Here is a 12950-nt window from a genome sequence, read left to right as displayed (position 1 = left end):
AGCTTTTCATAACTATAGAATAATTATAAACAAAGCCAAAAGAGCTCAACGTGTAACTCTCCCTTACGCTTTCCGTCATTTCCGCACCTGTTTGCTGGCAAGTGCATCAAATAACTTCCTGTCTCGTCCAGCACAATCGTCCATTTTCCCCTAATGTGTTTTTGTCTCAAAGGAATGTCAACTGATGTATAGGACAGGGATAACTGAGCACTCCGACTGAGCTGATTTGTGAAGAGGCTGCATTTTGATATGTGTCAAACAGCACTGTCTGTCTTTGCACCCGATTGTCAGGAAATCTGTTGTCTACTGTCAGACTGTGACAACTGCTAAATCTGGGAGAGAGCCCAGGAGAAACCCGTAGGAGAACCGCTCAGTTCTCACCATGCAATCTGCACTCCAACTTCACATTTCCTGAGCAAATGTAAGTCACCAGTCCTTGGCCACAGAGATGGTACAGATTTTAAAATAATGTGAAAAAGCTTTGTTAAACTAGGACATGGCACTATCCACTTATGAGTCTTTACTGGAGGAGAAATCATCATATGCCCACAATAAAATAAATAAATTGCATTCCTTCACAAGGCCAATAAGTAATACTACAGTGTAGTAATACAGTATTATGTGTAATGTTCAGTGTGTGACTTTATTATTTAAACATAGATGACTTCACATACAGTTACCTGATTATGCTTTAATTACTCACTAAAATGTATAAAGGATATTTAGGATAATTTTGAATATAATTCTATTTGCACTGTTTGCATCACAGAATTATTGGATTGCATCTGATAAATTGGTGTTTTCTACAAAGTAAAGTTTATGTGTGAGAGCGTTAATAATATAACAGTAACATGCATTTGGGATTCTTCACTGGTAGGGTAGAAAAGCTTTACCTGACCTTGATGCTTTGTCTGACTGGAAATAAATAATGGCAAAAATGTGGCTTCAATCTGACTTTGAAAATAAAACTATTTTTAACCATCCACTCATTATGAATCTGGACCCTGAAAATTATTTTTATGATGAGGTCAAGAAGATTAATTATTGGATTTAAAAGTGGCTGTTTTATATGACAGTTAAAAATTTAGCGTGTGCGTGTGTAAATGAATTCAGACAAATAAAACTTTGTATGACACTGTATGTGATGTTGTTTGTACCAGGGTCTGTTTGTTTAAAGTCATTTGGTTTAAAGTGCACCACACCCACCTTTCTGAAACAGACTGTTTAGGGTCATTAACATAATAACAGCATTATTCTTGATACGCTGCTGCTATTGGCTGGCACATTTGCTGGCCCCTTCCCTTTGGGAATATCTGAAGACCATATAAACCTGTTTCTTCAAGAGGAAAACAAAAGACTTCAAAAATATAGTAGTAATATAGATTACTGTAATTGCAGTAATCTTGAACATTTGAAATGCCTACAGTACATGAATAATTATTTGAAATTAGTCAAACTTATAAAGTTTGTAATAAATTTACCTACTTTCTATTTAAAAGTCAAAGCTTAATATCCACTAAAATGTGTATTACAAAGCAGTAAAATGAGTAGTGATTAACAAGTCTTACCTTTTGTTCATGGTTTTTATGTTAACTATTATAAGTTTTGTTGACATCTTTAGGAGGCTTCTCATTTGCCTCCTTGTTTTTATTAGGTTCAGGTGACATATGTTCATACTTTCTTCTACTATTGAATATTTATGGGTTTTAATGTAAAATGCAGCACTTGGTTGAGGATATTATATTATGTCATGAACAGGGTTGACCCTGAAAGAAACGTATGTTTATTTTTTATGTATATTGGCATCCACAGAACTACTACAAGAGCTGCATCATCCAAAATAAATGTCGTGGGTGTTTTGTTTACTGTAGGAACTAAAGTTTCGGGTTGTTGTTTCTAATCCGGTCAGTTAGCGGAGAGCACACAGAAGGAGACCACTAGGCTAACTGCAGCTAGCGGCTAGTTTGAGAACTCCCTACACAAAACACTATTAATTGTATTGTCTGTGATCTGGGCGGCTTATATTATGATATGTCTGTAACATTTTGTGCAGTAGACTAGTTTTGACAGCACGTTTGTGTCATAGATAGATAAAGAGGGGAGCTAGTTCACAGAGCTAACGCTAGTTAACCCAGCTGTTCACTCCAGTGTTAACACCAGATTATAACCAGCTGCAGGTAAAGTGTAGCTTGTGCTTCAGTTGATTAAAAATAATAAATCATATGTGGTGGGTGAAAAACTATATGTGTGTGTGTTTACCACCTGTGTGTTTACCCTGTCCACAATCACTGCTACTCACAGCTAGCAGCCAGTGGAGGCACCGTGCTGTCTGATAGTCCAGTCCCATGCAGTAGTTTAACTTACATGATTACTGTGACTTTTAAACGTTTAATAAAAAATAATAATATTTTACCGGATAACAAATAAGTCATGGAGGGATCTGGGAGAGTTTATCCATTAGCTGTTTACCTTTATGATTTAAACAGAGCAGTAACAAATGACAGCCAACAGCTGCTGAAAGGTGTATGACTGCCCTCTGCTGGTCCACACCTACTAAACATGAACAGTGTCCTGCTGGATCAGAGGCATCAGGATGCTGCTCAGGATGTTTTTTTGGTTTTCGGCTTCTGTACACCACCTTAATTAATTTGAAATAAATCAGTGAGGGAAGTCTAGACTTTCAGCTTTCAAGGGGTTTGACAAAACCATGGCTTTAACCATCATTTCATCCACTTTCATACACACACACATCTGGAGGCTCATATACAATGGAACAAACTAACATTATTACAAACATAAAGATTGCTCTTAATACCAGAAATCATTTCTAGTCAATGACTAGATAAAATAAATAAAGTTCAGATTTCATCATGATACTTTGTTCTTTTCTCTCCTCGTCATTCTGGTACAACTTACTCTTGGTTTCATCAGTCCAGAGAATCTTATTTCAAAACTAGTCAGGCGGTTTTCTGTTGGTGTTTTTCAGCTAAGTCTAATCCGACCTGTCTGTTGTAGAACACAGTGTTTTGCAGCTTGTTGTAAAGCTTCTGTTTTTACTTTAATAAATCCATCTCTTGACTGTAGACCTTTACAGTGACTTTACTAGATGTTGTGAAGTAGCTATTCGTGGACAAAATTCTGCAGTCATCCACCTTTATTGTCATCTGTGGTCATAAACGTAGCTCCTTCTTAATAAAAAAAAGTCCCAGACTGTTGTATTGGCCACTTACAATGCTTTGCTATCTCACTGATCAGTCTAGTTTTTTTTTTTTTTTAATTATGGCCTCATGCTGAAAGTTCCCTTGAACCACAACTAGATGCCCATTCACTCAGAACCACCTCCAGGCCTTTTACCTGCTTGATTAGTCACAGAGTAAATGAGGGAACAGGCCACACCTGGCCAAGCAACCACTTGTTAGCCATTAAATTTTTTTAATGCCATGGATTTGTCAAACTGAAAGTCTTGACCTGGCACATATTTGAGTGTTTCATTTCAAATTCAACATGGTGGTGTACAGAGGACAAAAAAAAGTATCATCACCCTGTTATTTATGGACCTATCTGTATATTTTAAATTGTAAATATAATCATTAGATTTTTTTTTATCTAGGTGTATTGAGTTGGTTACATTTAGTCTAGTAAGGTATAAACCGGAGCAGTCATCAATTTAAGTTATTAAAGGAATAACTAATAAAGTAATTACATGAATATTAACAATTAGATATAAACAAAACTATTGTTAAACTAAATGTGCTCGCGATTTGTGCACTTAATCACTGGTTTCAGTCTGTCATCAGCTGACACTAAAAGACATTTTCAGTAATAAAAAAATAAACATTTCACAATGTAAAAGGTAAATTAGATGTTGCTATACCAAATATTTCACATCATCAAACGCTGGAAAACATTACAATGTGACTTAACTTACAAAACATGTGACACATGAACATCATCCTTCACTAAATGAAACACGAGTCTTTATCTCGATGACATCACTTCTGTAAAATGTTCTGCCAGGAACGTTTTTTATCTTCCATACACAGTTTAAAGTGACTATTTTTGCAGGCTCTTTGGTAATATTCTGAAATTATTGTGAAATAAGATCTAACTCATAGAAGTCAGTTATTTTGAGCAGTATCTCCCTGTGTGACCAACTTTGCATGTGGTTTCTGTGGCTTCTGACGCGCTTCAGTACAGTATTGTGTAACACTTTGTGTCATCAGCCACACCTTCCCAGGTCTTCTAATAAGTTGGTGTTAACAGTTGAGGCAGACTCACGGATATAAGTGAGCTGCTGGCTGGCTATGGAGTAAACAATCTGCGGGAAAGCTTCCTATCCGACTCTCAGACTTTACGGAAACATGTTATGGACAATATTCTTACTGCTTAGCGGACTGCTTCTACTAGTTGTCCTGTTCTCCACTCGAGTAAGGTAAAGGCCTTAATTACATTTTTTATGCATTTCTATAATTTTAGCAGTTGTTCATTCATACAAGCTGTATAAGTGGAGGTTTGTATTATACTGCAAAATCATATCTGATAAATGTAAGAATTTAGAAAGACTTTATCTTTTTTACTTTCTATAGTGAGGCAAGTTTATTATATTACAATTATGTTTTAAAATACAATTTTGTTAAACATTAGAATTATATGAGTCCAGAAAATAAACAAACAAAACTTTGTGTATTTAGTATTGCTTTAAAAAAAGCATCATAACTTGAAATTATTCTTGTCACTCATGCTGTGGCTTCTGTGCTGTATGGCGTTTCAACGTTAACTCCAAACCTGTTGGGCGAGATTGAAATGTTGATAAATGAACTGTATCCCATTCTTGCAATTTAATCGGTTTCTTTTTACCTGACAGGCAGAAAAATGAGCCACCGTTGGACAAAGGTGTCCTTCCATGGTTGGGCCACGCACTTGAGTTTGGAAAAGACGCTGCAAAGTTTTTGGCCCGGATGAAAGACAAACACGGGGACATCTTCACAGTAAGCTGATGATGATGGAGGATTTGGGATTTTTTTTAGAAAGGGCAGGTGTTGAAAAGCTGCTTTGAGCTTTATGAAAATAATAATTTGACTTTCAAATACAGCAGCAAAATGTATACTGTATGTAATGGTTTCGAATAGATCTTTGTTTTGCATGAAGAACAAGAAGATCTTAATCTAATATAGCAAATAATAATGAAAATGAGAAAGACATCAGTATGTGGTGGTAATAACTTCATAAAGTTAAGTTAGTTCAATTTATTCCCACATTTACTTTTAAGCTGTTTTACTTTTTTAGGGTCAAGGATATTTTATATAAGATGTTTGAATATGGTAAATGACATCCCCTGCAGGTCTGTGTTGCTGGTCATTACGTGACTGTGCTCTTGGACCCAAACTCCTACGACGCCGTGCTGAATGACGTAACGTCCCTTGACTTCAAACACATAAGAAGCCAGCTCCTGCAAAGGATCTTCAGTCTGGTGCTGCCGAGCATCAAACCTGAAGCAGAGAGAAAATTGATGGAACGGTAATTAATGCATCTTCTATGTGAAATTGTCCTGTGTGAACAGTAATCAAGGTGTCTCATGGACATGATGAGACAAATATGTTATAAGCAAGTGTTCTCAAGATCACCTTTATTTTCTTTAGGCATTTTCAAGGTCTTAGTCTCTCCAAGCTCAACAATACCATGAACACTCACCTTCAGTGGCTGCTGCTAAGTGACCAGAGAGGATGTGACGCTACAGAATGGAGAGAGGATGGACTCTTTAGTTTCTGTTACAGCCTAGTCTTCAGGTAACAGACAGCATGTTAACAAAGCAAGATACATTAAATCTGATTATATCAGTGATTATACCATTACGAAAAATGTTTAAACTTTAAAATTAAACTTTTTCTTTCTTTTTATCAGAGCCGGGTATCTTACATTGTTTGAGGGGAAAGACAATGCTGCAACAGTCTACACAGAGTTCCGCAAGTTTGATGATCTTCTCGCCAAACTGGCTCGCCGCTCAATCAACAGAGGTAAGCTGTGCAATCGTAAATCAAAGTGAAACTGCTTTTCATTTCAAAGTCCTATCTGTTGTTATATCTACACAGCATTGTAACTGTTCTCTTTGTGTCTAACAGTAGAGAACAAAGTGGCCAGCTCATCCCGGGAGCAGCTGTGGGAGTTGCTGTCCCCAAGCTGGCTCAGTGGAGGGTCCGGGCCAAGCTCCTGGCAGAGGAACTACTGCCACCTCCTGCAAGAGGAAGGAGTAGATGCAGAAATGCAGAAGAGAGCTTTACTGTTGCAGCTGTGGACCACACAGGTGAGAGAGGTTTACTGTCTGTCTCGCTCCAACACACAAACTACAGACACCCACAAGATGAAAAACACACACTGTAAACTCCCACGCCCACACTGCATGCTCGAATTTCACTCCGCAGAGGGTTAGCCTCCCAACAATGCAGAAGTAAGAGACGGCACATTCCTCTGTGCAAGTTGCGTAATGCCACCTGTCTCGACCTGTTACTCACAGTGGAGTTTTCACATTTTGGTCATGTGAAGTTGTTTCCATGACACCCTATGATGTTTGAAGTTTAGTAAATGCACGTGAATGCAGTGCGCATAAAGAACAGTGTTAGTCAGTTGGATTGTTCCTCATTTTTTTCCCACATCAAGCTGTCACAGCCAGGAACATTGCAGTCAAGCTGGTCTCCTATCCCTCCTTATAAATTAACTCCACAGAACACGATGCTTAACCTGTGAGAATGGATATGGAGCTTTGAAACCCTCACATGATTGACTTTGTCTAGTCTAATACTTGACTTTTTATTAACCAATATCTCACCCAGGACTAAAGCTTTTTGGTCAGATGTTAATAATTTGTTTAGCTATTGATAGTTACGATGTATGAAGTCGTCATTATGAGCAATATTGACACAGATGTGAATACAGAATTACTTCTCACCAGTCCAGACAAGTCAAGTTGATGTGGTGTTATTGCCATTTGCTGCCAGGTGGGGGAGGACGTGGACTGTTTTAATGTGTTCATGTCTGCTGTTCATCTATGCTAGATTGTAGCTGTAATAGCTTCAGCCCTCTGATAACCTATCAGAATGATCATTTCTTCCAGTATCACCAGCATCTCAGCAGGGAGAAGTCTTGGTCAGGTCCCCCGCTGTTGGTTTAGAAAATGCTGCTAGTCTTCCAGCATGTTTAGCATCTGCTGGGATTTTAGAGCACACAATCTCAGTCTGGGATGGAATCTGGAGCACCGCTGCAGAGAACAGAAGTATTAGGTGTGAGAGTAGAGGCGCCAGTATGACTTATATGTGTGTTGCAGGCAGACAGACATATTGTAAAGTGCAATACCAGGATTTCAAGGCGGCTCATCACTTTATTATAACTACCGTGCATCTGGAGGTTGCTACTCTCTCCAGTTGCAAACAATACGTGTTCTTTTAATCTATGAAAAAGTGACATAGTAACAACACATTAAGCAAGTGGTGGAAAATTTAAGAGGACAGACAGAAAATGTGTCACTTTTTGGTATTTGCCCCGGGTGTCAATGGAGAGCTGACCTGAGACGTGCAGAAGTAAGAAGAACAGCTCCCCGAACCCATTACAATTACTGTCTGACAGGCTCAGGTGTCACTCCCTGAGAGGCTCACAGCGGGGTCTGCAAAATATGAATTGATTCACAGTCACACTCGGACAGCAGCATCACAGAGAACTGCACAATAAAAGCTTTAAAGATTTCATATAAAGGCCTGAGTTTGTGCTAAGTTGGATGTTTTTTCTTTTCAGTGTAACGCTGGACCTGCTGCCTTTTGGCTTCTTGGCTTCCTGCTCACTCACCCTGAGGCCATGGAGGCTGTTAAATCAGAGATCAGAGACCTCACTCTCCAGGACATTTCCCTACAGCATGCCCCCATCAGTTTGCTGGAAGCACACAGAACACCTGTATTTGGTTCGTAACAGCTGCTTACTGAGCTCTTCCACCTTGGGGTTTAGCCACTCCAATGGGATGGAAACAAAGGCTCATTTAACTTGTTGGGAATAATAAGATAAGCACAGCATACTGCAACAATGACAATAACAGTTTGACCTTTGATTCAATTAAATTATAATTGCTTTTTAATATTTTCATATCTGTCCTGTTGTTTGTACCTCTTCAAATTACGCCTGAGGGCACCTCTGATTTAACTATTGCTGACACCACACTGACATCATCCACTCTGCTGTCCTTTCCGTTCTGCAGATAGCGTTCTGAGTGAGACCCTACGGCTCACCGCTGCGGTAATGATCAACAGGGAGGTGGTGCAGGGTAAGATCCTGCACATGGCCAATGGACAGGAGTACCACCTCAGGCAGGGGGACAGAGTATGTTTGTTCCCCTTTCTCAGCCCTCAAATGGACCCAGAGATCCATCAAGACCCACAGGTACAGTGGTTACTGTGATTTAAATCACTGAGAATAAGCTGCTAAGTGACTACAAATTAAACTAGGTGTTGACCTGCAGGTTTCCAGTATTCATTCTGTGTAGTTGTCTTCAGTGGTAGACAGCAGACTGTCGTGTTGCACACGTAACCCATGTCTTTTTTTTCTTTTTCCTGTTTCCTCTTGTCTCTTTTTACCAGATCTTTAAGTACGACCGCTTCCTAAATGAAGACATGACAGTGAAGGATACATTCTACAAGAATGAAAAAAGGTTGAAGTGGTACACCATGCCCTGGGGGGCAGGGAAAAACATGTGTGTTGGGAAGGAGTTTGCTGTTGCAACAATTAAACAGTGAGTGTAAAAATCCCTGTTTCCTGTTGAATTAATATTTTCCCACGATGTTTCCTGAGTTTTAAACTGATACATTCATGATTAAAGCATTTTCTGCAATTTCACCCTGATTATCAGTCGGCAAAATCCATCTCCTCATCATATTTGCCCTGTTATCATTTCAATCTTTCTTTTTATGTCCTCTATCATCATTAGCTAAACCAGCTGTCATACATGTATATATGTACATGTTTATATATGTATATATTTAGACTGTGTAAGCTAAGGGTAACAGAGGACAGTCAATGAGAAGAGCATGTATTTATCAGACTTTTCTTCCAGTTACAGACGTTATAGGTCAATCCATGGAAAGGGGAGCAAGTTTGGGAATCAGATATTTTTACGTGCTATGTACTTGATGTAAACGCCTGTTCTGAAATGCTTTTGCCTTTGTGTCTCTAGATTTGTGTTCTTGGTCTTGACCCATCTCGATCTGGTGATGTGTGACCCTGAGGCAAAACTGCCACCAGTTAATCCCAGTCGCTATGGCTTTGGGATGCTCCAGCCAGACGGAGACATGCAGATCCGATACAGACTGAAGCGGACCCAGCATGAAATGTGATTTAATTATCTGAAAAACTGTAAAAAAAAAGAAAAAAAAAAAAAGAATATTGATTTGTAAAAGTTGTTGTTTTACTGTATGTACTGTAGCACTATTTATTCTACGTTTACTTGTTGCACTTCCATTTAACTTTATTGTGTGGTTGCTATTTTTATTAAAACAAATAAATAAATAAAAAAACTGGATCAGCCTGAAATGTATGGAATAGAAATCACATTAGTAAGTGCACTGAGATAGGCTCACAGTTGCCTTCGTACTTGAATCACTGGACTTCAAACTCAACCAGCTACAACATTAAAATTCTTCTTGCATCTGCTGCCTAATGAGGTAATACTGGATGTACCAATCATTCACAGATGGCAGTTTCTGCACAGTGAGTACTTTTACTTTTGATACTTCTAGTACATTTAGCTGCTAATACTTCAGTGCATATACTTGGGCTGGATCTTGAATGCAGTGCATCCCTTCTTATCTACTTATTCTACAGTTAATAATGCATCACTAAACTGAAGGAAGCTCCACAGTAGGGTTGCTTAAATGCTTTTCTCTAAACATATAGGCCACAGTCATTGATTTGTGCTCATGTTGTTGGCTCTGTGCCTTCAGATCGTATGACACCGAGATCAAACCCTACACCCATCTTTCCATGTGCTGTCGTTGCATGTTGTTTTCATCTGGCACCACACGGCCCCTGTACACCCAACGCCAGCGAGAACACAGCCGTGCGTCAAGGCGCGGTGCTGAAAGAGTTAATGAGATGTGGAAGAGGGCGCTGAGATGCCATGGATCCACCTTCTGGAGGGATGCGGCGACTCCTCACACAGCTGACTGGAAACGCAGGTAGTCAGTCCGGATGGGCGCACGGCGTACTTGTTGATCTCCGGGCGAAAATGCGGAGCAGGAAAACCGTGGGTGAGCAGTAAATCGTGCTGTGGAGCTCTCTCTGCCATGTCGGAGGCAGAAGACGGGGAAATGGACTGGATTAGACCCTGACCATAGTAAACCAATAACGGCACCTCCTTTTTTTTTGTAAAATGCTGCTGCTTCATCTCCGTTTGTACCAGCGCATTGATTGTTCCCAGAGCGGTACGTGCTGCTTCATTCAGTGCAGGATGACAACAACTCTCTACGGTATATATATATATATATTTTTTTTTATAAAGCTTGTTTCTGTCTCTGAATTGTGTCTAACACATTAGATTAGAAATAAAAAAAAACTAATCTGCGTTCAATCCGCACCAATATGGAGCCTTTAGAGACCGTGATGGTGATGGACGAGGGGAGAGATTTGCATTCACAACATTGCAGTTTGTGGTGATTAAACATCACACCGGGCTCATTGCGATTCTCCAGCTACGCAGAACAGTACAGTGTGTGCACAGGATGACATGCAGTCTGTGCTTCGTTTGGAGCTGAATTATTTAATCGAAGCCTTGACTTCAATAAAACAGGAGGGTGGAGGCTGCTTCAGATTAACACTTCTTTTGACTTGCTGCCTTCCCTGCAGCCTGTTACTGCGTGTCCACAACTCTGCACCCTCAGTGACACATCGTGTCTGTTAGTGTTTCTGTTTTGCATGGATGGTGGCACAATGCTTAGGCCCAATGGTGTCTGTGAAGTATTAGAAACTTTGTGTGACAGTGATTAATGGTCACATCTGCAGGCCCGGGGGTGTCGTTGGATAACGCCATTATCCTACAGACACAAACACAAATAAACATCACATTCATTGTGACAAATCATGAATCGTTCATTAAATGTTTGGGCCAAGGGGGGGAAAAAAAAACATGTGGGTTATACCTCTATATGTTCCCCTCATGCGTCCCCTGGGGAACAACAGCGCTTCCTGGTGTTTCAGCACCATCTGACTGGACAGCGCTCAGTTTGCTCTCATCACTGTGGCGTCCTGCGTCCCCACCCACGGCCCTGCATGGGCATCAAATGAGCAGAGATCAATCAGTAGGCTGGGGTGGGGGGGGGGGGGGACTAACTACTACACATAAACCAAATAAGCAAGAATAATCACATCAGGAAAACAGAGGAGTTTTCCTTTTATTCAAGGCAATGTTGGATCATTGTGCCCTGAAGTATTGTCACTAAGACATTTGATTATTAACATTGCTCCATCAACGAGGCAAAGCAAACAGCTACCCACACACCCCAGAAGTCCAGGGTCCCACAAGTTTTGCACAGTGAAGGACTTTGCAATGTCAGTTATAATGGGAGCTCCTATTTTAAGATCAAAGTCGTTTCGGTGTAGATTCGTTGCTCATTTGTTGTAAGATTGTGTCCTATCGAAATGGTTCAGCTTGTGTTGTGTGTGTGTTAGTAATAAACTAAAATATTATATTGTTCCATCATGGGAAAAGTGCAATCAACAATTGTTCTTTGGCATTTATGTTTAGAAAAACAACATAAACAATGGATCTACTGTCAAAATTGTTGCTGAATTATTTTATTATCATTTTAATGATTAACCAATTGATCAGTCAGTAGTCTCTAGACCGCTAGTTGGTCCCTGGGTGTCTGGGGAAACAATTAAAATGCAATGTACTGTGGACTTCAATAGGGGACTAACAACAAATGTTTTCCTCACACACCCCAGGAGGTTTCTCCAGCTATTCAGCCAACACATGGACATGTCTCTCTTTTTTGGTTTATGACATAATTGAAATCATTAGAAGAACACAGTGTACTATAGATGGTGTGATAACAGGAAGTCCTCAGACAAAAATAGAAAAATAAAGAATACTAAAAAATTCCCATATTTAATTTGGCTACTTAGGAACAGTTTGAACCACTTATTTTAAGTTGTGAGCTGGCATCGGCCGTCCTGTGCTCAGTTTCAACGTGAGTATTTTCTGAAAAAATTATGGGAAATGATTTCTACTGACATTCATCTCCATCCTTTGTTTAGCTAACAACAGAATAACATGCAGCCAGGTTTCATTTTTTCCCTTTGTTCATTAGTAATATGTGTCATCTAAAGATTCCTAATCTGGTTTTGTGGATTTAAATGAACAAACAGGAGAATATCACAAATGATGTGATAACAGTAAAACATACAGAAATAGTGTGAACATTAGCAAAAATACTACACTTTATGTGCCTTATTTTTATAGAATAGACTGAAAAATACTGTTAAGACTCAGTGGTTTCCAACAAAGTCATTTCTACTTGTAACCCCACAGCTTCTCTTTCTGTGTTGACATAGTTGTGAACAATAATCATCCACACAACACAGAAATACAAAATGTTTATGTTTATAAATATGTGTTTGTGTAGCAAGAATATTTTTCTTTATCTTTTTCCAATCATGTTGTGACTAACTTGGGGAACTTGTGGAGTCCTGATCTTTCCTGAGTTGGAAACCCTTTGAGCCTGGGGCTCTTGACAACACTTATTATCATCATCTTAGTTCCGACCAATGTGATAAAATACTGTATGATGCCCACGTTGAACCTGATGTTTTGTCCAAATCCCAAAATACTAATTATGTCCTTTGTTTTTCGATTTCTTCAGATACAATAATGAAAGAAAACAGGACCAACTGTGGTCCATAACCCTGGATGTTTGCTGCTC

The 12950-nt window shown here is 39.4% G+C and overlaps 1 protein-coding gene across 1 annotated transcript; it reads left to right on the top strand.

Annotated features, from left to right (window-relative positions):
• The first annotated feature begins 4250 nt into the window (after positions 1 to 4250).
• ptgis (prostaglandin I2 (prostacyclin) synthase) lies at positions 4251 to 9398 on the top strand. The gene is made up of 10 exons (XM_026347242.1): positions 4251 to 4432; positions 4865 to 4988; positions 5342 to 5517; positions 5640 to 5786; positions 5902 to 6014; positions 6120 to 6301; positions 7783 to 7945; positions 8237 to 8418; positions 8616 to 8767; positions 9209 to 9398. Exons 1-10 carry the CDS (start codon positions 4362 to 4364, stop codon positions 9366 to 9368), a joined length of 1470 nt encoding a protein of 489 aa, XP_026203027.1. The 5' UTR covers positions 4251 to 4361; the 3' UTR covers positions 9369 to 9398.
• Positions 9399 to 12950: the final 3552 nt, after the last annotated feature.

Source organism: Anabas testudineus, chromosome 5, assembly GCF_900324465.2.
Source record: "Anabas testudineus chromosome 5, fAnaTes1.2, whole genome shotgun sequence".
Taxonomy (NCBI): Eukaryota; Metazoa; Chordata; class Actinopteri; order Anabantiformes; family Anabantidae; genus Anabas; species Anabas testudineus.
This window is presented reverse-complemented; position numbering and strand designations above follow the sequence as displayed.